General features: G+C 36.1%; 1 protein-coding gene across 1 annotated transcript in view; it reads left to right on the top strand.

Moving 5' to 3' along the window:
* Nucleotides 1–21,212, top strand: part of CFAP47 (cilia and flagella associated protein 47) — a 342,408-nt gene that overhangs the window by 92,991 nt on the left and 228,205 nt on the right. Inside the window, exons 27-29 of the mRNA XM_028523447.1 lie at nt 11,262–11,365; nt 16,456–16,678; nt 19,942–20,163. Coding sequence (XP_028379248.1) covers nt 11,262–11,365; nt 16,456–16,678; nt 19,942–20,163 — 549 coding nt within the window. The remainder of the gene's footprint in view (nt 1–11,261; nt 11,366–16,455; nt 16,679–19,941; nt 20,164–21,212) is intronic.

Here is a 21,212-nt window from a genome sequence, read left to right on the forward strand (position 1 = left end):
CAGTACAAATCCATGAATGTCTTCAAGCTAATGGAGGCTAGGACCACATTAACAGTGTGAGAAGGAAATAACTCCACTAAATACTGTGTGAGCTAGATGGCTTCTGAGACAAAGGTGTAACTGCCTCTCTGAGGGGCCTTAACAGACTTCACTGTGACCTTGTCTGGAGGTCTGGTCAGCAAATGGAATGGTATGGAGATCTGAAAATGGTTTCCAGGAGAAGGAGGTTTCTTTATTTGTCTTTTTTAAAAGGTTTTATTTATTTATTTTTAGGGTGGGGGAAGAGAGGTAGAGAGACATCAGTGTGTGGTTGTGTTTTAAGCACCCCCTACTGGGGACCTGGCCTGCAACCCAGGCATGTACCCTGACTGGGAATTGAACCAGCAACCCTTTGGTTCACATGCCAGCACTCAATCCACTGAGCCACACCAGCCAGAGCAGTTTCTATATTTGATGATTTTCTTGTCTCTGTCATTTTATTTTTCCTTTTAGCCTCGACACTTGTTTGCTTTTTACCTGAATTTCTCCCTCCTCCCATTTTACCTCACTTTCCACTAAACTCCATTTCAACCCTGAGCAGGTTTGGGATAAAGTAGAGCTGTTGAAATGAATTTAGAGACTTTGAAAATCATTGATGGACTATGAAAGGCTTTTCTATGCACCCAGATGAAGAAGGCAACAAATCAGGAGCACTCTCTGGAACCATAATACTGGCGAATTCTTTTCCTGCTGCCTTGTTAGCTGCTTACTGAGTTTCCTGTAGTGTGTATAACCAGATCTTCTGTCCCCTCTCAACTGCCCAAAGCTGTCTTTGCCCTTCTCTTTCTAGGTATTCCACCTCTGATCCCCTTGAGAAAAATGAGGTTTTTCAGCAAGGAATTCCTCAAGAGCTTCCTTTTCACCTCAAAAGTTCTTTTTGGAGTCAGCTGGACTCTGTCATTGCCTTTCATCTGTTTGTATTTAGTGTACATAATCCTTGTGTGCTCTGCCCAAGATTTTCAGTAACCAAAGATGAAATAGAAAGGGGCTCTTCTTTGATGGAGGTCAGTGTAGTAGGGAAGGTAGACTTTAAGCAAGATTTTTATGTACTCTTCGGTGCCAATAGAACAAATACAAAATGCAACACAAAAAGAATTACTGATAATGTCCTTGGATGGCTGAGTAAAATCTCAAAGGACAAATGATGCTCGCCAATGTTTATCCTAAACTGAAGCCTTTTTTTTTTTTGCTTCTGATTTGTCCATATGAAAGTGCATGTGTTCAGTAAAAATAAAAGACATTCTTTCATTCTTTGCTTTCTTTTTTTAATATACAGCGTTCAGCAGAAATAACACCTGCTGGAGTGTGCTTGGTAGGGTGATAATAAGGGTGTGACAATTTATAGTGTTAATTTGAACATTTCCCTTAAAATGCCATAAGGTGTGTTTGAGTGTGACATTGTGATGTCACAGAATGGCATGCCTATAGCTGTGTAATACAAGGTTTTGTAATAAAAAAAAGGGGCGTTATTTGTGCCAGACCCCGTATAAGAACATTTCATACTGTGGCTTCCCGTGGGCACTGTCGTGCTTGGCTTTTAATTGTTTCCTTCTGTAGACTTTGTCATATTTGGATTGGCTGAACTGGCCCAACACTATAAATTATAACCACTATTGTACCTGCTAATATGTCTGCTGCCATTAATAATGGTCTCATCCACACTCATGTACCCACAGCTCAAAGGTTGCACACCCTGCTTGTCATTTCTCCAAATTCCCCAAAAATCTGGGGATGGAGGTTGTATATATCTATGGGAGGGTTGATGATGTGGGCAGATGATTACAAGTGGTAAAAAAAAATACACCAGGTCTGGAGGCTGCAGCTGCCTCATGTTTGCAAGCTGTTTTTGGTGTTTTGGGTTTGATGGTTACTGGTAGGGCCGAAATTAGAGATGATGCTGAAAGGGCTGCAGTAGAAGATGATAACAGTCTTGCACTCTCTGCTTTGTTGTCCGTGAGTGAGACATAGGAGGAGAACCAGGGTTGATTATGGAAATCATAGCTTGGATAAATACAGGAAGCAGGAGGTCCACAGCTATTAATTAGCACAGGTCAGGTCCTCGGTTCTCATCTAGTTATCATGGAATGCACACAACAACCTGGAAGGTGGATGTTTCTAGATCTCCATCTCCATTTTACAGAAGAGGAATCTAAGGCCCACAGTGTGATACCGCTTGTCCAAGTTCACTCAGAGATGTGAAGTGGAGGAGCCAGGAGTTTGAATTGAATTTTTGTTTCCAAAGAGTATGCTCTTTGTCACCTTGTTTTAACACCACTTAGATTTATTTAGAAACATTTGGGATTATTCATTGTAGGGACACTTTTTTGAGAGTAACACTGTCAGATGTCATATACAAACTTTCCACAGAATAAGAAGGAGATGGTATGTTATCCTCTTCTCCTGCTCCTTTGCATGTCTGTCTGTGTTTCTCTCAACACATATACATATGCACATTAGTGAAGATTCCATGTTTGCTTTATAGTAATTATAATAATTAAAGTCTACTCAATAAAAACTGGAATATTATTTATATATTTTTACTGATACATTAACTTATTGATGAGGCAAAAACTCATAAGTTATCTCCATGGTTAGAACATACATAAGTGAATGTTTGCAGTCTCACTAAAGCCTGTGTTGCAACTACCACCAGTCAAATTGACAGAAGATCATTTTTTAGTTAATAAATTTATTATATGTGGACACTTATAAGATGTCATACAACTCATGTAGATGTTTTTGTAGAAGGCTTTAAATCAATGTATTAAGTCAAAATCCAGCATCAAAACAACTGCTAAAGAGCTTTCTTAAAATTATACATTTCACATCAATAAAATTTCAAAATAGAAAATGTATATTTCTTATAAGAATTGAAATAATTTCTTTTTCTACAAGAAATTAAAGAAGCATGTGCTTATTATTGAAACAAAATATACCTTAATTTAGAAGTTTATGGCTTTTTGAAGGATTTTTTCTATTTATAAAATAGTTTAAATGATATTAAGAATGGTTTTTGAGGGAGTCAAGGAATATCATAGTAAAATATAATTCCTCTAATTGCTGCTTTATGAATCAATCTCTACTCTAGGTTAAATTATTATCTTGTGTCCTCACTAATTCAGCTTTTTAAAAAAATATTTTAAAAGATTCTTTTATTTTATTTTCAGACAGTGGGGAAGGGAGGGAGAAAGAAAGGAAGAGAAACATCAATGTGTGGTTGCCAAAGGCAACCACATTGCTGTGGTTCCCCTACTGGGGACCTGGCCCACAACCTAGGCATGTGCCCTGACTGGGGATTGAACTGGCAACCCTTTGTTTCTCAGGCTGGCACACAATCCACTGAGCCACACTGGTCAAGTCCAATCCAGCCTTTTTCTCTCTGACTTCCTTTATTTTTACTTTTGTCATATTAGGTAACAATGTCGGGGCAGGAATTCAGTAGTCATGCTGGTGAGATTGCTTTGGGTAATCTCCAAGTCATTTATATTGTATTTAGAGTTGATGCTTCTTTTTATGTTTACAAATGCATATTATCTGAGTATTCACACAGGGATCAAATAGATTAAGATTTGTCAGAATGTTGTAATTCTCTATTTTGCATCATGGTTTCTGCTCTAGGTTGAGGAGAAGGAACCATGTCTTGAAGGAACTTGTAATTATTAGAATGAAGTCTTGCCACTTGCTCTTGCTTTATATTCACTGTCTGACTGATACTTTACCTAGACCTTGCAAAAATGAAAGTGATGGCTCCGGGTGGTTACTATCGTAGAAATACTAAGGATGCCAAAGACAGCTTAATAATTTCCTATGTTGAACTCCAAGCATAGGGTGTTTCCTTTTGTAGAATAATGTTGATTTCAACTGCATGTTTAAGGTAACCCAGTGGTTGAATTAGCAGCGCCTCATTGTTAAAACCGCTAACATAAATTGAGAGTTTATAATTAGAAATGTGGCATGGCCAAAGTTCTGAGATCCTACATACATTTTTTTCATCCTTACAAATATTTAACACGGATCCATTATACTCAAAACTGACTATAACTTGCCTAGGTTTTTAGTAACAAATTTAATTTGAATAACTTTAGAGCAGATGAAAAGAAGTCAGCTATTTTATATGAGAGTTAATGTGAGTAATTGAAAATTAAAATTTAGGCCAAATGAAAGAAATCCGAATGACTTCTTTATTAAATAGGTATGGGGTGCTTCCCCTCAGATATCAGCTGCTTTCTCCTTTAGTGCTGTGGTTCTCATGGCTGGATCCTGAAATTACCTGGGGAGTTTTAAAAAATACATGTGCCTCAGTCCAATCCATAGACTAGGATATGACTTGTCTGTAGGGTGACCTAGGCATTGCACATTTATAAAGCTCCTTGTTTGATTCAAATAGCAACATAGAGTTGAGAACCCTGGCTCTAGAACAGTGATTCTCACATTTTGCCCTGCTTAGGACCCACCTGGAGGGCTGATTACCACAGATTTCAAGCTGTACCTCCTGAGTTTCTGGTTCAGTAAGTCTTCTGCAGGGCTGGCAAGTTGCAAGCCTCACAGGTTCCCATTTGATGTTGAAGTTGCTAGTCTGGGCACAGACTTTCAGCTTGTTTGAAAGGCAGAATTTCCACTCCCAGTCCAGATCTAAGGAATCTGCAGCATCCGTATTGTAAAACTGCCACCAGGTGATTCAGGTGCCCAGTCAAGTCGGTGAAACACTGCACCTGAGAAAGACTGAATAAAGGAAAATGCCATCAAAATGGATTAGATCAAAGAGTGAAGCGCTACTAAACATTTGGCAGGAAATAACATTACTACTAGAAAATGGTGTTGCTGTGAGAACCCTTGGCCTGGATACCCAACTTTCTTTTAGAGTACTTTTGGTTTCGTTTGCTAATGCGTGATCGAACTTCATCTGGTTAAGAGGATTACAATTGTGAGGTATAACTCCAAATTTACAGTAGAGGAAATTGAAGTACTACTGTGTTTTTATCTTTTGGACTCTCACCAGCTATAGAGTGAAAGAACCTAGATTTGCGGTCAAGTCCCATTAGTTCTATCACACAGCCTTGCTTCCCTTTAACTTTTCAAGTCCTAGGATTTTATTGCGATAACACAGTCAGTTTAGTAAGAAAACTGAGTAAGATAATTTTTAAGTATTGATATGTTATGTAGTATATAATCTGCTATGAATAGGAAGATGTTGATGTTAATGCTAGTTAAACTACACATTATGTTCTAAATGAGAGGCCAATTAGAAGTGTCCAGCAAGAGAAGTACAGGGATGTTTGGTGGGTGAGGTTGATCTAAAATCAGGACTGCTAATTAGGTGGCACACAGAAGCAGTATATCCTTGTCAGTGGATACAGTCTTGAAATATTTCTTTGCTGGTTGGTAACCAGCCACTGTCCTAAGTACTGAGACCTGGTACCTGACCTGTCTCAAATATATGCCTTTTGGACCTTGAACCTGCTCAAGACCTAGTAACTAAAGGGTGAATGCCTGCCATAGCCAGAGTTCTAAAGGTCCTGTACTATTTTGTTTTGGGTGGGTCTCAGCCTGTATATAGTGATGTTATTGCCTAGAAATGCCCGGGACACTCACCTGGGCTATTACTACCTGTGTCGAGCCCCTACAGACATTTCCCCTTTGTTGTGGCTGGACAAGCTCCTTGTGGATTTTGTTATGATTGCAAGATGCACCTCAAAAACAACTATGGGGAGTGTGGCAATTTTGATGATGTTCATTCTTCCAATCCATGAGCATGGTACCTGTTTCCATTTGTTTCTGTCTTCCTTAATTTCTTTCTTCAGTGTTGTGTAGTTTTCTGGGTATAGGTCTTTTACCTCCTTGGTTAGGTTTATTACAAGGTACTTTATTTTTCTTGTTGCTGTATCAAATGGGATTTTTTTTCCTGATTTCTGTTTCTGATGTTTTATTGTTGGTGTACAGAGATGCCTTTGATTTCTGAGTATTGGCTTTGTATCCAGGGCAGAACAGTGGAGAGAAGGGTTTTCAGGAACTACTATAAAGGACACATGGACAAAGCCAAGGGTGAGGGTGGAAGCAAGGGAGAGAGGTGGGTTTGGAGGGGGTGGGGAGAAGATACAGGCAACTGTAATTGAACAATACAATAATTAAAATTAAAAAAACAACAACTGTGGGGGAACTTGGAAAAACAAGGGCTATTAGTAACAAGTCCAGGATGGTGAAAGCCAAGCCTGGGGCCAACTGGGGCCACACAGTGAGGTCACTAGTAGAGAGATAGAGAGGAAGCTAGAGAGTGTGGGAGACCCTGGGGTCCTGTCTTTATTGGAGTTGAGGGTGGGATGCCTAAGGTTTCAGATATTCACTCTTTATTGGCAAATTCAAAACATAGGAGTGGGAATTAAAGCAAGGGAAAGGAAAAGGAAACTGACTTATTGTCTAAAATTGAGAATGTCCAGCTCTTAATTATTTCACTCTTTTTCTATATATGGTAGCATTTTATCACCTTAGTTGTGGATTCAAAAATATTTTTGATGCATAGTAAAACTTATTATGCTTGCTGTCATGAAGATAAAAGTATAGTCACTTAAATTAAAACATTACTTTTTAAAACATTCAGTACAATAAAAAGGAAATGAATAATAATTAAAGCTGATTCTAATTATTGTTTTATTCAGTGCATAATTCGGTACTTGTGTAGGGTATACCTGGTAAGTTGAGGTCTGTGTCTAGTATTTTTAAAAGTATTTTCACCTATAAGTGGAACCTAATTAACAAAACAAACAAGCAAGCAAATAGAACCAGAGACATGGAAATAAAGAACAAACTGACAGTGATCAAAGGAGAGGGGGCAGGGGATAACAGGGGAAAGAAGGGGAAGGGTCATCAAGGAACATGTATAAAGGCCCCATGGACAAAGCCAAAGGGGGTAGGATCAAGGGTGGGAGATGGAGGTGGGGCAGGAGAAAGTGGTGGGTGGAAAATCAAGATAAGTGTACTTGAACAACAATAAAAAAAGTATTTTTGGCATGCTTCTTCTTAGACACATTACTGTTTTTGAAAGAGTAGGAACCTGCATCACATAAGGGAGACTAACAGGTCATGAATTAGACCCCGAGTCCAACCACGTTGAGTGCTAATGTATTCAGGTTTGCAACACAACTTTAGTAACTCTAGTATAAATTAATATCTGCTCTTTATGTGCCTTTTTGGGATATTTGGATATTTAAAAGAAGCATGTAATGTGAGTCAAGAACCTTTAAGGGATACTACCACATAGCTAGAAGCAACTTTTGAGATATTCAAAGCTCCCCTTATGGGTTAAGCAGAGCAGTTATTTAGGACATGTTCATCTTTTGGAGACTCCATTCTCAGCACAAAACTGCTGCCAATCAGCCATCTAGAATTTTCACATCATGGCTGCTGAAAGGCAGGCAATGGGAATTTTAAGAGTATTTCAATAATCATCTAATAGATCATAACCGAAGGCAGTGTTGGAATATTGCTCAAAAACATGTGTCACGTTTTGGGGGACTGGGTTATACACAACACGCTGTTTTTTTTTTTTTTACCTTTCTTGATATTGTATGTGTAGATAGAATAGGCAGTGAAGGGGAGTAGGATTTTAAGGGGCCAAGCTTTAAGAAACATAAGCCTCTATTCCTTAGTTCTTGACCTAGCCCTATGGAAGGCTGTTTGTAATGGTACCTTTATTCTATGAAGAACATTATTTTCATGGTAGATCTGCTTAACCAAGTCACGGGATGGTAGCACAGTCTCTCTTCTTAAGTAGAATGTTTAAGATTTAACCAAAACATAGGATACCAGTGTATTATAATAAACTACACACAGAATAATACTCATAATTTTGATTTGTTCATCATTCACGTGTAGCAAAATGGAGTGCTTAAAATTGGTGTGGAAACTGCCAAAGCCCAAAAATGGAATTCCAAGATGATATTTACCATAGTCTTCTCAGATTATTAAAATCATAGTGCTTTTAACACTAGGTTGCAGAAAGAAAAGTTAACCATTGATGATGTGGTTTCTTTTTTCTTCCTTTTTCTGTTCTTCACCCCCAATCCCTTTGGAGCCAGTGATGGTTGGTTGGAGAGCTCTTGCCCCAAGTAGAGATTTTTCATTTTAGGGAAAGTTCCAGTGTTTCGCCCTTTGTCTCTCCTTGAGTGCCTGTGAGCACCCACACATTGTTGGTCCTCACAGAGCTCCTGAAAGTTCCATGCATGCCCATGCCATCGGCTGCCAGGGTTCTTTCCTGGAAAACCATATTGGAAACTGTGTTAACAACTACAGTATTTAACCATAAGAAAACTAAAATAAAAATCAAATATATTGATGTGTATTAATCAACACAAGTGATTTAACATTTTGAAAAGAGTCTCTGAAGAGAGATTTGGAGATTTGGAGATTTAAAAAATGGTTTACATCAATTATAGAATTATTTCCAGGTTGTTAGGCAAACAAAAAAAAAAAAAAAAGAAATGTTCCTTGTGAAAAGAATTGAGGCATATTTAAAATATTGTGAAATGCACATATATTTCTAGACTTGTTGACTATCTGTCTCTCCTGTGTCTTAAGAACTCTCTGCCCTTACCTTTGCTGTGATACAAATCAATGAAATCCATTCACATGTGAAATGTACTTCTATGGGTTTTTGCACATTTAGATCAAACCTAAAATCTTTTTAAGGTCATTAAATTGGTTAATAGCACATACTTCCAGAATTATTAATGTTTATAAATAACAGTGTCTTGATGAGCTGCAAATAACACGTATTATGGGTTATTGCAATGCACAGAAGAGCAGCTATAACGTTACTCCTTTCCCTCCACTCAGGGAAAAATACTGAAAAATGAGTAAGTGAGAATCATAGTATCATCAGGAATGTTTTCAGTCTGATCTGTGAAAAATAAGTAAAACTCTGTAACTTTGTTTGCTGATTAACGAAATGAAATTCAGTGTCCTCACTTGTGATAGAGAGATTCTTGTCTGGCCATATCACAGAAGATCTCCATTAGACCTAGATTAAATTCCATTGATTGACCTAGGTAACCTAAACGTGCTAGCCATAGGAAGCATCTAATGGGTAAATAAAGTTACATGTGAATTAGTTTGCTAGCAATTATTGAATTGAGAAACATTATGAATAGGTGTGGATATATTGTTTTGGAAAGGTTATTTGCTCAAGGATATTTGTTTTATGTAATAAGTTCTCCTAAATCAAATACAGTCATCCAAAATCATTCCATTATTTGTCTTTATTTAAATACTGGATAGATAGCAATTAGCACTTGTGTTTGATGGTGATGGTGATGGTGGTGGTGGTGGTGGGTTTTACAATAAAAAGCACTTTCAAAGTGCTGACCCAGATATTTTCTTCTGCTCCTATTTCTCTATTCAGTCCTGTAAATAGAAATCTAGATCATTAATCCAAAGTACTGTTGGTTTTTGCCTAACTTCTTTAACTTTTCATAGCCACTGCCAGTTTTTCCAACATGCCATTTTATACTTTTCTAGCCATCTTGTGGAGAAAGGTTTGCACAGACAAGCATATTAAGGCTAAAGAGACAAGCTTCCAACACCATGCCCTGCATCCCTGCCCTTACTTCTTGCTCAGCTCAACTCTCTGTGAATTCAAACCATGTTCAGTAGAGTTGCTTTTAGAATGTAATGTTGGCCTCTAAATGGTACACAGCTAGGGGAAGAACCTTAGTTAAGATGAGAAAGATATAAATACTATCATAATATTTCTCATGGTGTTTGACATGTACTTTGCACGCTTTTGGAAAGTGATAATTACCAGGCCATTTATCACATAGATTTAACAGAAAGCTTCAAAGTTTCATCCCTGAAGTGATTTGGGATGACAAGCATAAGAGTCTCTTAATCTTCAGTATAGATGGTGAAAGAATTAGAGATACGTAATTGCAATATTAATTATTCATCAGCTAATGAGCAGAGAGATGAATAATGAGACTTTCCACACCTTATTTAATGAATTATGTGTGGTCACCATGCCATTCAATATCAAAATTATCTTTTGTGAAAATATAATTTGCATTTTATTGGATATTCTGTGCTGTAGACATAAACATTCTTACTTGACTTTTGTTTCTAACTTAGGATTTTTGCTGGTCTTATCTTCTCTAGCATGTAGTAGCTTCATTTCTAGAATCCAGTAGTATGGAGAATGATCAAATAGGACTAAGGCAGTAATGGCTCTTGGATGTGGAATGGTGTGTGGTATAAGTGTATGTGTGTGTATGTGGCTGATTTCAAGACTAAAATTGTCTTGATATACTATTGTAGTGCAGAACTGAAACCAATAAGGCAATATGACAGGGATGTAGCTATTACATATAGTAGTTCTATGAAAAATCAGTTGTACAAAGACAGAATTGTGACATAAGTTAGACAGGGCCAGTATAACCTAAGTGTTTTATAGCTGGTAAAAATAATAAGGCACTTTCACAATGCTTTCATAAAATAGAGTACAGGTTGTAAAAGGCACTCTCCACTGGTTTACTACCTTTTGCAGTATTGTCTTCAGTTATTAGACACAGTTAAACAAGGACAAACACAAAACAAAAGCTCAGCTAAAAAAGATAGATGATTTGTGAAATATTTGGACATCTTGCAGTTGAGGGAATCCCTGACCGTTCTAAATGTTGGGAATTCACAGAAGAGAAACCTTAGAGAAGAAATACTGTGTTTAAATATTTGAAGGAATGTAAGAATGGGGATTAGGCTGTAGATTTTGTTCCCTGTTGCCCTGAAACAGAATATCTCAAGCTCCAGCTCTCCAGATAGAAAATGGGTCATCTCTGAGTCATGAGGTAGTGTCTCCCTGCTAGTGCCATCTGAGGTTAGATTCCACTTGTCAGGGATGCTATCAAGGGAGAAGGTACGTAAATTAACTCTTAGGCCCCTTCACCTCTAAGATTTCTTGAATCTGATTATGAACCTGAATGATTACAAGCTGTGTTCTAGAGCACACTTGACAGTAAGATTTACCATCTCTGTTAAGAAGCTTTAGAACTAGTTAATGTTCTTATACCATTAAAGTAGATACAGTAGGTGATTAGGGAAAACAAAGGAGGTAGAAAGAAAAATGATGAGTAATTTATGTGTTGACTCTTAAAGGCCTCCAGGATATCTAAGAAAATATTTTATTGTATTTACTGCATCTGGAAATTTTAATTTATTGAAATGCAATATTTCTTTTTTAGGTTTTCATTACCGGTTACTGGCACAGCAGAAAACTGCATTCTTACTATTTACCCACATCTGGCAATTTATCTTAATAATAATAACCCTATATTATACAATTGTGGTAAGTTGCATATGACTATTTTCTCTCTAACTTCCACTGTATGTATTTGTGTTATCCAAAGCTGACATCTAAGTAAAGTGACCTTAAAAAAAGTAAAGTGACCTTAAAATTGAACAGATGTTTATTGAACTCCTGCCATTGCCAGGAGCCGTGTTTAGTATTGAGAGTAGAATATGGCAGTCTCTCTTAATTCCAGAAGTTGACAATCTAGTGAAGGGCTCATGAATAAATTAATACAAGTGGTGTGGAATTCAGAGCTCTGTGTATGAGCAAATTGAAGTATTAGGAATATGCAGAGAGGTTAATGCAGATGTTGGTGGTCCAGGATGACTTTATGGAGGAGGTGACAATTGTATGGAACTTTTCAAATACTGTTCTTGAACAGGATGACTGTGGCAAAGGGCAGTATAGCAAAAGCATGGGGTGTGATGAGAGACACAAGGCAGGCAGTGTAGAGGCAGAGCCATACCACTGCACCCTTTACTCTGTTCCAGTAGGAACCGTCTGTGGTCTGTGGGTTTTGAGTATCAGTGATTTAGAAAGGGAGCAATTGTTGGGATGTGACTTGAATTAAACTGAGAAAGAGAGTGGTCAATAGATTCACTGGGGCTTGCTGCAGGGGAAATGATGAGAAAAGATAAGAATAATTAAAAGAGAAGCTGCTGGGCAGGGAGAGATGTGAAATACGAGGTGCAGAAGAGGATGATGGGTGGAGTAAAGCTCAGGGGAGAAGAAAAGATGGAGAGTGGGAAAAATTTCCTGTGTATCAGTTGTCAAGGCTTTAACTTTTCAGTGATGAATTGGAAGTCTTTTTGGTGTTTTTAACACATTTTCTCACATACTCCACTTGGCTTCTTCAAATGTTTGCCACTCCTGTGAAACCTAGTACATCCTGCTCTGCCTCAGTGATAGGAGATGACTTTTTCTCTGACTTTGTAGAAGAAATAGAGACCAGCAGGCAGGAACTCTGTGAACTTCAAAATACCAAGTGTGCTTTGGAACCCATTACCTCTTCTGTCACAAAGCTGAGAGGAAAGACTTTCTCCTGGCTTAGGCCAGTGCTTGACCTCAACCCTTAGGCCAGTGCTTGTCCAGGGACCTTGCTTAATCAGCTAACCTGGCTTGCTCTTGCCCTTCAACTTCTGCCTCCCTCTTAACTCCTTTGGGAGAGTGTGCAGGATGATAACTGAGAGAAAAGAGACAATATTCTCACATGGACTGGCTCGTTCTCAAAGAGGAAAAAGGGTGAATTCAGGCCATGCATACTTGATTTATTTAGTCTTTCCAAACTCACCAATCAAATGAACTACTCAGTTTCTCAAGGATTGGGAGACATGTAGCAAAGGAAAGTAGACTTTTAGAGTAAGCTTTAACAGGACAGAAATGTCAGGGGTGAGGAAGAAAGTGTCATTCCATTATACTGCTGTACTTGCATACCTTCACTGCTCGGCACCCATTGATACTATTGACTATTCTCACTCTCTGGCTAATATATTTTATTTTACATTTTTCTAATATATTGGGCAGGGTGGGGTGGAGATTTCAGATAATACAGCACAGAAGGAACAATGGTTGAAGAGTCATAGAACCTGGGTGGAAATTCTATTTTGTGTGTTAACTGCAACTTTGCTGTATGATTTTATCTTTAATTCTCAGATCCTCAGACATCTGTTATTGAACAAAATGTACATGGTGAGGGAGTAGTAGGGTACTGACAGTATGTGCTAGTCTATTTCAAAAGGCTTTTCTGAGGACTCACAAACTGTAAATACCTGGAAAGTATTATTATTGTCTTTTATTATTATTATGATTATTATGTTATTATCATTGCTGTTATAACTGTTATTACTTTATTGCTTTATTACTGTTATATTTTTCATAATATCCTTCCAGAAAATAATGAGGAATTACTGTACAAAATATTAGTATCTCTTTAAAAGAAAAGAAAGGAATCAAATCTTTGTAGAATGATTGATTACAAAGCATATGGGTTAAAAGTAATGCATTTATTTGGGTATTTATTACTATAGGAAGACATCATGATTCTTAAATATTCCAATTATAAGTCTGTATAACAATTTATAATATATATTCAGTTCTTTCCAGGCATATGGTGCTCTGCTAAGTGCCTAATATTTATTTCATTTAGTCTCTTCAACAATTCTGAGTTTGATACTCTTAATAATCTCACCTTGTAGATTAAGAAAGTGACTCGCAGAGGGTTTAAGCAACCTGCCCCAGGGAGTACTAACCACATGTATGAGACCTTAGAACCTACCCACTTACCAGCTACTGTGCTGTAGACTAAAGTAGATTATGTTCAGTAAAGGTGAAATCTTACAATGTGCTAAGCATGTCCCAAAGTAAAGCAGGATGATTTACTTGCTATAGCTAATGTGCTAAATAAAAACCATTATGGGAATCAGTAACTTAATAGGAAAGGTACAGATTTGGGTTTGTATCCAACTATAACTGTTTAGAAGTAAGTTGATAAGTTGAAATGATACTGCCCAGTGCACACACAATGATTCATCCTATCCTCGAATTCCCTAGGGCGCACTTCTGTGAAGTTTATAGTGGTGTAGCGTTCTGGAGCTATGCACTCCTACTGGATAAAGGTTCTCTGGCAAACTCTGAATGACTTTGTACAGAAAGAGTGGAAGAAACTTAGTATATACTAGCATATTTTTATGTGTTTTTGGTCATAAAGTAATTCTCACAACAGATTCATGAGCTCAGAACTTTTGGTTTCATTTTATGGATAAAAACATATGCTGCAGAGAACTTGTGTAATATGCCCATGGTTGAACAGCTCAGGAGTCATAGTGGCAAGCTTTCAAATTAGATCCTTGTAACTATACAGGCCATGCTTTACTGATAGAATTACAATATGAAAATATGTATGGATATCTATATATACACATACATGGATACTTACAGTGATGGACAGACAGACTGACTGACGTATATAGATACATATATGTGCACATACATACATGTATAGATAATCTGCCCTAGGTCACATCTGTTGCTTTTCCTTGGTCAGCGCTGCCTGTAGTTGGGTTCCAATGACCACGGTGGCAAACTCTAGTGTACATACAGCAACTCTAACTGGAATAGACACCACAAGCTGTGTAAAATGCTATCAGCTCATAACCAAGCAGTGATTTCATTTCAGAAAAATAAGTAGGAAGACAGTTTTGTGTTAGTGATGCAGTTTCTTATATTTGTTTTTGAGCACCTTATATAATTCATTTCAAAATTTTTGATGTTAAAAACGTTTAAAATGTTTTACATATCCTAGTTTATGCTACAGTTGAACATTGTTTATTTTCTAGAAGCTTTGATATACCATAATAATTGCCTTATCAAACAAAGTTCATTTGAGTCAACTATATCACCTTTTATGTTATCTTTTCCCTATTTGACATCTAATGTGTAATGGACATTTAGGCTTTTTTCTTTTATATATATATATATAATATATATATATATATATATATATTTTATATATATATATGCACACAGTATATATATAAATACACATATATAAATATATAATACATACAATACTTACATATATAATACTTACCTATATAATATTTATAAATGTGTAATGCTTATAAGTATTTAAATACTCATAAATATATAATGCTTATATATACACATATAAGTATATATAAATGCATAATACATTTGTATTTTATATATGAAATTATGAAATTCAGGTTCAGTAATTTGAAATTAAATTGAATAGTGAGTTTATAAATGCTTGCATGACCCGCTATTATGTGAAGTGTCATTTACAGATAGGGATCCCAGTCCTGTAAAGAGTAGAGACAATACTTCACTTCCTCCCCAAAACATGTACTATCCTCTTCTGGTCCTTCTAAATGTAGTGATGCTGAGCCTGAGAAGAGATTATTTGTTGGTATGTGGCAAATATATAGCGTACCACTGCACCCAGTCTCTAACATGATCTGTTTAATATTATTTCGTTAAAAGCTTTGTTTTTTTTTCAGGTAATAAATATAAGAAGAAAATTATGAATTTATAATTAGTGTGAAGTGAGTCATCTGCTTTGGGAGCTCTCTCCAATGATCTAAAGCAGAGATTCTCTAATGGTTCTGGTTCACAGGATACTTAGTATCTCTGTAATTTTCCCTTAGACCAGAAGACCTACTAAGCAGTTCCACTTATTAAATGGTTTGGTCCAAGAACTTAAGAGTTGTAGTATATGTGATAGCCAGTAGATGTTACAGTGATATTTAACTCAAATGCTAAATATCCTGCACAGCCCCTGTGAATTTGCCATGATATCCCTGATACCCTCTGGCCACAGTTTGGGAACTGTCGACCTAGGAGATTATCTTCTAATTATCCAGCTGGGATTTAATATTGTCTATCTTAGAAAGAGACGAGCACAGAAAAATATGTGAATCTGATAACATTATTTGCAATTAACTATTCAAACATTTTTTTTTCTTCTGGATATGAGTTGTATTGAAAATTTTTCATTTTACTGAATGGACCAAACCAAATGAAATATTGTGAGGCTTTTAAATGAGTTGTACTTGTGCCCTTAAACAGGCAGATGTTTAAAACTATAATAGAATCATTTTATATTCTTGAAAATTTTTCAAGAATTAACTCAAAATGTTTTGTTTTATTAAAGTCCTTCATTTGGATAAGAAGTTACTTTGAATCTAAAGCCAATATTTTGTTTCTGTAAATTTTTAAACTAAGGTTTAATTCTAACAAGTAGAGCTAAAAAATTGTTAAAATATTTACATATCTAATGGAAAAATGAATAAGTTCTATTTTGGGGAGTGTTTTTACATACTGTTATGGCAAGAAGAAAATTTAATGTTTTTTATTGTAGTTCATCTATTTTAAAGCATTTCTATTGGGTATTTGAAAATATTTTCTTCTTTTTATTTTAAGATAGGAGTAAATTAGATCAGATTTTTTTTTGAGAGCATAGAATAATTTGTAGAATGAGCTCTATTTGTCTACCTACAAACTACAGAAACTGACTATTTTACTAAATGGTCGAGTAACTGTTTTTACCAAAAAAATGTGAATTTTAGAATTGGAACCGTCATCTGAAGCATTGAACTTGGAAGAAAGTGACTCAAAGGAAGGTGAAAGTTTGATGGAAAGCGAGGAGGAAGTTCAGCAATGTTTTCCTGAACCAGGAACAGAGACGTACAAGTTCTTTCAGCAGGTTGTAAATGCAGCTCAGACCTGGTTCAGCCTCTTTGGCTGGCCTGGAGGACCACATACTTTTTCTATACCAGAGAGTATAAGAAGGTAACAGTTGCATGTTTCTCTAAATCCCTTGTTATGAATCATATAATGCAATATCATCTATTTATTGGGGTTTTAAGTGAAATACCATATAATAATTTATTCTAAACTGACAAATCATGAGACTATTAAGAAAAGGAAAAAGATGCAAATATAAATTATTTTTTTTAAGATTTTTATTTTTTTGAGAGTGGGGAAAGGAGGGGGAAAGAAAGGGAGAGAAACATCAACGTGCAAGACAAACTTTGACAACACTGATTGCTTCTTCTACTCCCCTGACTGGGGACCTGGCCCGCAACCCAGGCATGTGCCCTGACAGGGAATTGAACTAGCAACCTTTTGGTTCACAAGCAGGTGCTTAATCCACTGAGCCACACCAGCCAGGACTAAATTCTTTAGTAAACACATATTTTTGTATTCCATTTAAACATCCAATGATTTTAGGCAGCACTGAAAATCTCTGTGTCCTCATTTGTCAAACACAAAGGGTAAACTATGACTAGGAAAAGTCCTTCTAAACTTGAAAATATCAGTCCTAGATTTAGACTGTAATCAGGTAGACAGTGGTATTAGTGAACAGGAAGTGTCAATTTCTTCAACACTATCTCCTCTTTGACAATACATTTTCCTCAGTCTTCATGTGTTGTTTTTATTGCTCCACATGTCTAAAACAGGTAACCTGGTTACATCAAGTCACTGAATTCTGTTGTTCATTTAAACAGGAAGTCAGGCACCTCCCTTGTTATACACTACTGGTATAGTGGTTCTCAGAGCTCTTGTACCCCCTTTCTCAGCACTGGTGTGACTTGCTGGCACCATGAAGGTGAATACTAATCCCTAGCACAAAGGGCTATATTAGAATCTTTGCATCTATATTTAGGAGTGAGCTAGGTTACGTTAAGTGTGTAGTCTTTCTATAACTTACCTTTTTCAGTTTTTTAAATTAATATTATAATATCAGCTCCATAGAAAAAAAATTCGCTAATATTTCATCTTCGTCTATGGTGAGAGAAAATGACTGTAGCATGTACCCTGAAAATTTACCAGTTTGATCATAATAAAATCATCTGACTCTAGGGAACTCTTTTTAAAAGATTTTATTTATTTATTTATTATTTTTTTAAAGAGATTTTTCTTTTCTTTTTTTTTAAGATTTTATTTATTTATTTTTAGAGAGGGAAGGGAGGGAGAGAGAGAGAGGGAGAAACATCAATGTGCGGTTGCTGGGGGTTATGGCCTGCAACCCAGACATGTACCCTGGCTGGGAATCGAACCTGGGACACTTTAGTTCCCAGCCCGCGCTCAATCCACTGAGCTACACCAGCCAGGGGTGATTTTATTTATTTTTTAGAGAGAGGGGAAGGGAGGGGAAAAGAAAGGAGAGAAACATTGATGTGAGGGAGAAATAGCTATCACCTGCCTCTTGTAAGTGGCCCAACCTGGGACCCACAACCCAGTCATGTGCCTGGACCGGGAATCAAACGTGCAATCTTTTGCTTTGCAGGATGACACTCAACCAACTGAGACTCACTGGTCAGGGCACTCCAAGGAATTTTTGAGAGAAGTTATCCTATTACAACTTCCAGTTTTTCACTTTGGTGTTTGTTCTACTGAAAAGTTTACCTATTTTGAGTGAATTTTAATGATTTCTTTTCATTTTTTTGGTAAATTCGATGAGGTATATTTTACTTAAATATCACTCTTGTGACAAATTAATGTCAACTTCCATGAGTACTTTCATTTTGTGATAAGTAAGATTATGAACAATAGTTTGTATTCTTTTTGTTAGCAGTGTTAATTACTTTTATTTTAATTAATTTATGTGTAACATTTATTGGCATAACATTGGTCAATAAAAAGGTTTCAACTATACAATTTTATTAATACATCTTCTGTATATTGCATTGTGTGCCCACCACCCAAAGTCAAATCTTCCATCACCGTATATTTGACCCCCTCTGCCCTTCCCTAGCCCCACCCTCCTTCCCTCTAGTAACCACCATACTCATGTCTGTGTCTATGAGGTTTTTTTTGTGTTTCTTATTTGTGCATTTGTTGCTTTCAGTTTTATAACCCACATATGAGTGAGATCATATGGTTCTTGATGTTTTCTGATTTATTTTACTTAGCATGATATTCTAAAGAGTCATCCATGTTGTTAGAAATGACAGCATTTCATCTTTTCTTGTGTCTGAGTAGTATTCCATAGTATATATGCACCACATCTGCTTTATCCAATCATCTGTCAAAGGGCACTTTGGTTGTCTCTATGTCTTGGCCATTGTGAATCATGCTTCAATGAACATATGAGTGCATATAGCTATGTGAATAAATGTTTTCTAATTTTGGACATATCCAAGAAGAGGGGTTGCTGGGTAATATGGTAATTGGCAGAGCCAGGATCTGAGCAATGGCAGTCAAACCCTTACCTAAATCAATGTTCTTTGTCCTGTAGTATGTGATACAGACCTGCTAGCCAGCAGACTGGCAAACTGCCATTCCGAATGGCCCACTGGTCATTTTTATTTGCTAGTCTAAGCTAGTAAGAGATTTGTGACTGATTGCTATTAAACAAATAGTGTAGTATTAGATATTTGATAAATTATAGACAGCAAAATTCGTTGTAGTTTTTTACTTCATTTAAAAATTAGCATATGTAACAACTTGGTACAGAAAGTGTCAGGAAATAGAGGTTGCATGTCCTATTTAAAGAACAGAGAAATACATGGGAATAATAGATCTCTGAACTTTATCTTTAAAATGAGAATTCCTACTCATGAGGCCAGTGTGCAAAATATGCCCTTCTAAGTGTGAAAATACAAATATTGAGAAAATATGTATAACTTTGTGTATAAACATATGTGATGAATGTTTAGAATACACCTTGGAAACTATTATAGGTATTATTTATCTCTATAGTATAAAAAATTGAGTTTAGTGAGTTACACTAAACTACTGGCTAGTAGGTGATGGGTTCAGGATTTAATTCCTATACTGTTTATCCAAAGTACTTACATTTTCTAATGATAATGTAATCTTTCAGACACTTGACAATTGTAAATTATATGTGTTTGAAACAAGATGCTGGAAAGCTGTGGGGTTATTTTAAAATCTAATTTTTACTAACTTAGTAGCTGAATAAATGAATTTTGTAATTTCCTTTTTGATTGGTAATTTGGAATAGAATTTTATTTCACCATTGAACATTTTACATAATATATAACATTTTGAGATTTAAGTAAATTTTAAAAATTATTTTCCCATAGGGATGTGTGTAAAATACAAACCCACACAGGACTCCTATCACATGAAGACATTCCCAAACCAAGTGACTCTTTAAAATATAATAAAACTATTTATGATGTGATACGCCACTTGAGTGGAAAAATGCCAGAAGGAGTTCATCCTAGTCAGTCTTTACCCGAGGACCACACTGAAAGAGTGATTCAACTTTATAAGCAACATTCCTCAGTTCTTAACTTTCTCAGGTAAGTCCACAGATGTGCTAATTTAAAAATATAATTATGGCTTGGTAGAAAAATACCTAAGTATGGATGGATAGGTAGATAGCTAGATAGATTGTGATAGTATTTGTTTTTTAATAAAATATTTAGTAAATTTTCAAAATATACATCACCTTGTAATATATAACTTGGAAAAATAATAGCAAATAAGGATTTTACAACTTATCAAATTTATAATCTAAGGTAATCATTCTCAAACTTTATCATCTGTCCCAATCATTAGGATGACATGGTAAATACATTGCTGGCCCTTACCCAAAGATTTTATAATGCTAATTTGCATTTATAATAAATGTCAAGTGATACTGATACTTTTGATCCATGGCCTCATTCTGAGAATCCTCATATAAGTCAAGTATATAAATCCATTGAACAAAAAAGGAGTGAAACCAATAATTTATTCTTCAGATTACTGTTAGTACAATCTGAAGTTATGGGCACTGTGAACTTTTAGTCTGCATAAAGTCTTTCAATATGAAAATAATGGGCAGGTGATATTTTCCAGAAATGGCTGATAGAAAATACAGGAAAAATACTTATCATTATAATGTCTGCAAAGATTAAACGGCAAGTCACCAAGAAATGGAAAAGCAGAGCTCATTAAAACTGTAAGAGGAGAGTTGATGAGTATCTAGCACTTCTTCTGCCTATGTTTGAGGTGTCCTTGCCCACTAGAACTCCCCACATTCATAGATAGTGTTGTTACTCCATTTTCCATGCTCCTGTATTACTAAAATAGTATTTGTTACTGGTTATTATTTACGCATTAGGATTACTATATGTTGAAATATATTACTGTTTTTATATTTGGCTTACTTATATATGGAATCTACCCCATAGTTGACCAGAGATATTCATCTATCTTACCAGGAATGGGGATGGAGAGTAAGAAGAGGCCACTTTTAGCAGGAATACAATGAAAGATTTGGTGTTCAGTTTTTAAAATTTTACATCAGAATTTTTCAGTCCCTAGCAATATGTTGATCTTAAAATTAGGAATGGTACTGAACAAA

Source organism: Phyllostomus discolor, chromosome X (assembly GCF_004126475.2).
Source record: "Phyllostomus discolor isolate MPI-MPIP mPhyDis1 chromosome X, mPhyDis1.pri.v3, whole genome shotgun sequence".
Lineage (NCBI taxonomy): Eukaryota > Metazoa > Chordata > Mammalia > Chiroptera > Phyllostomidae > Phyllostomus > Phyllostomus discolor.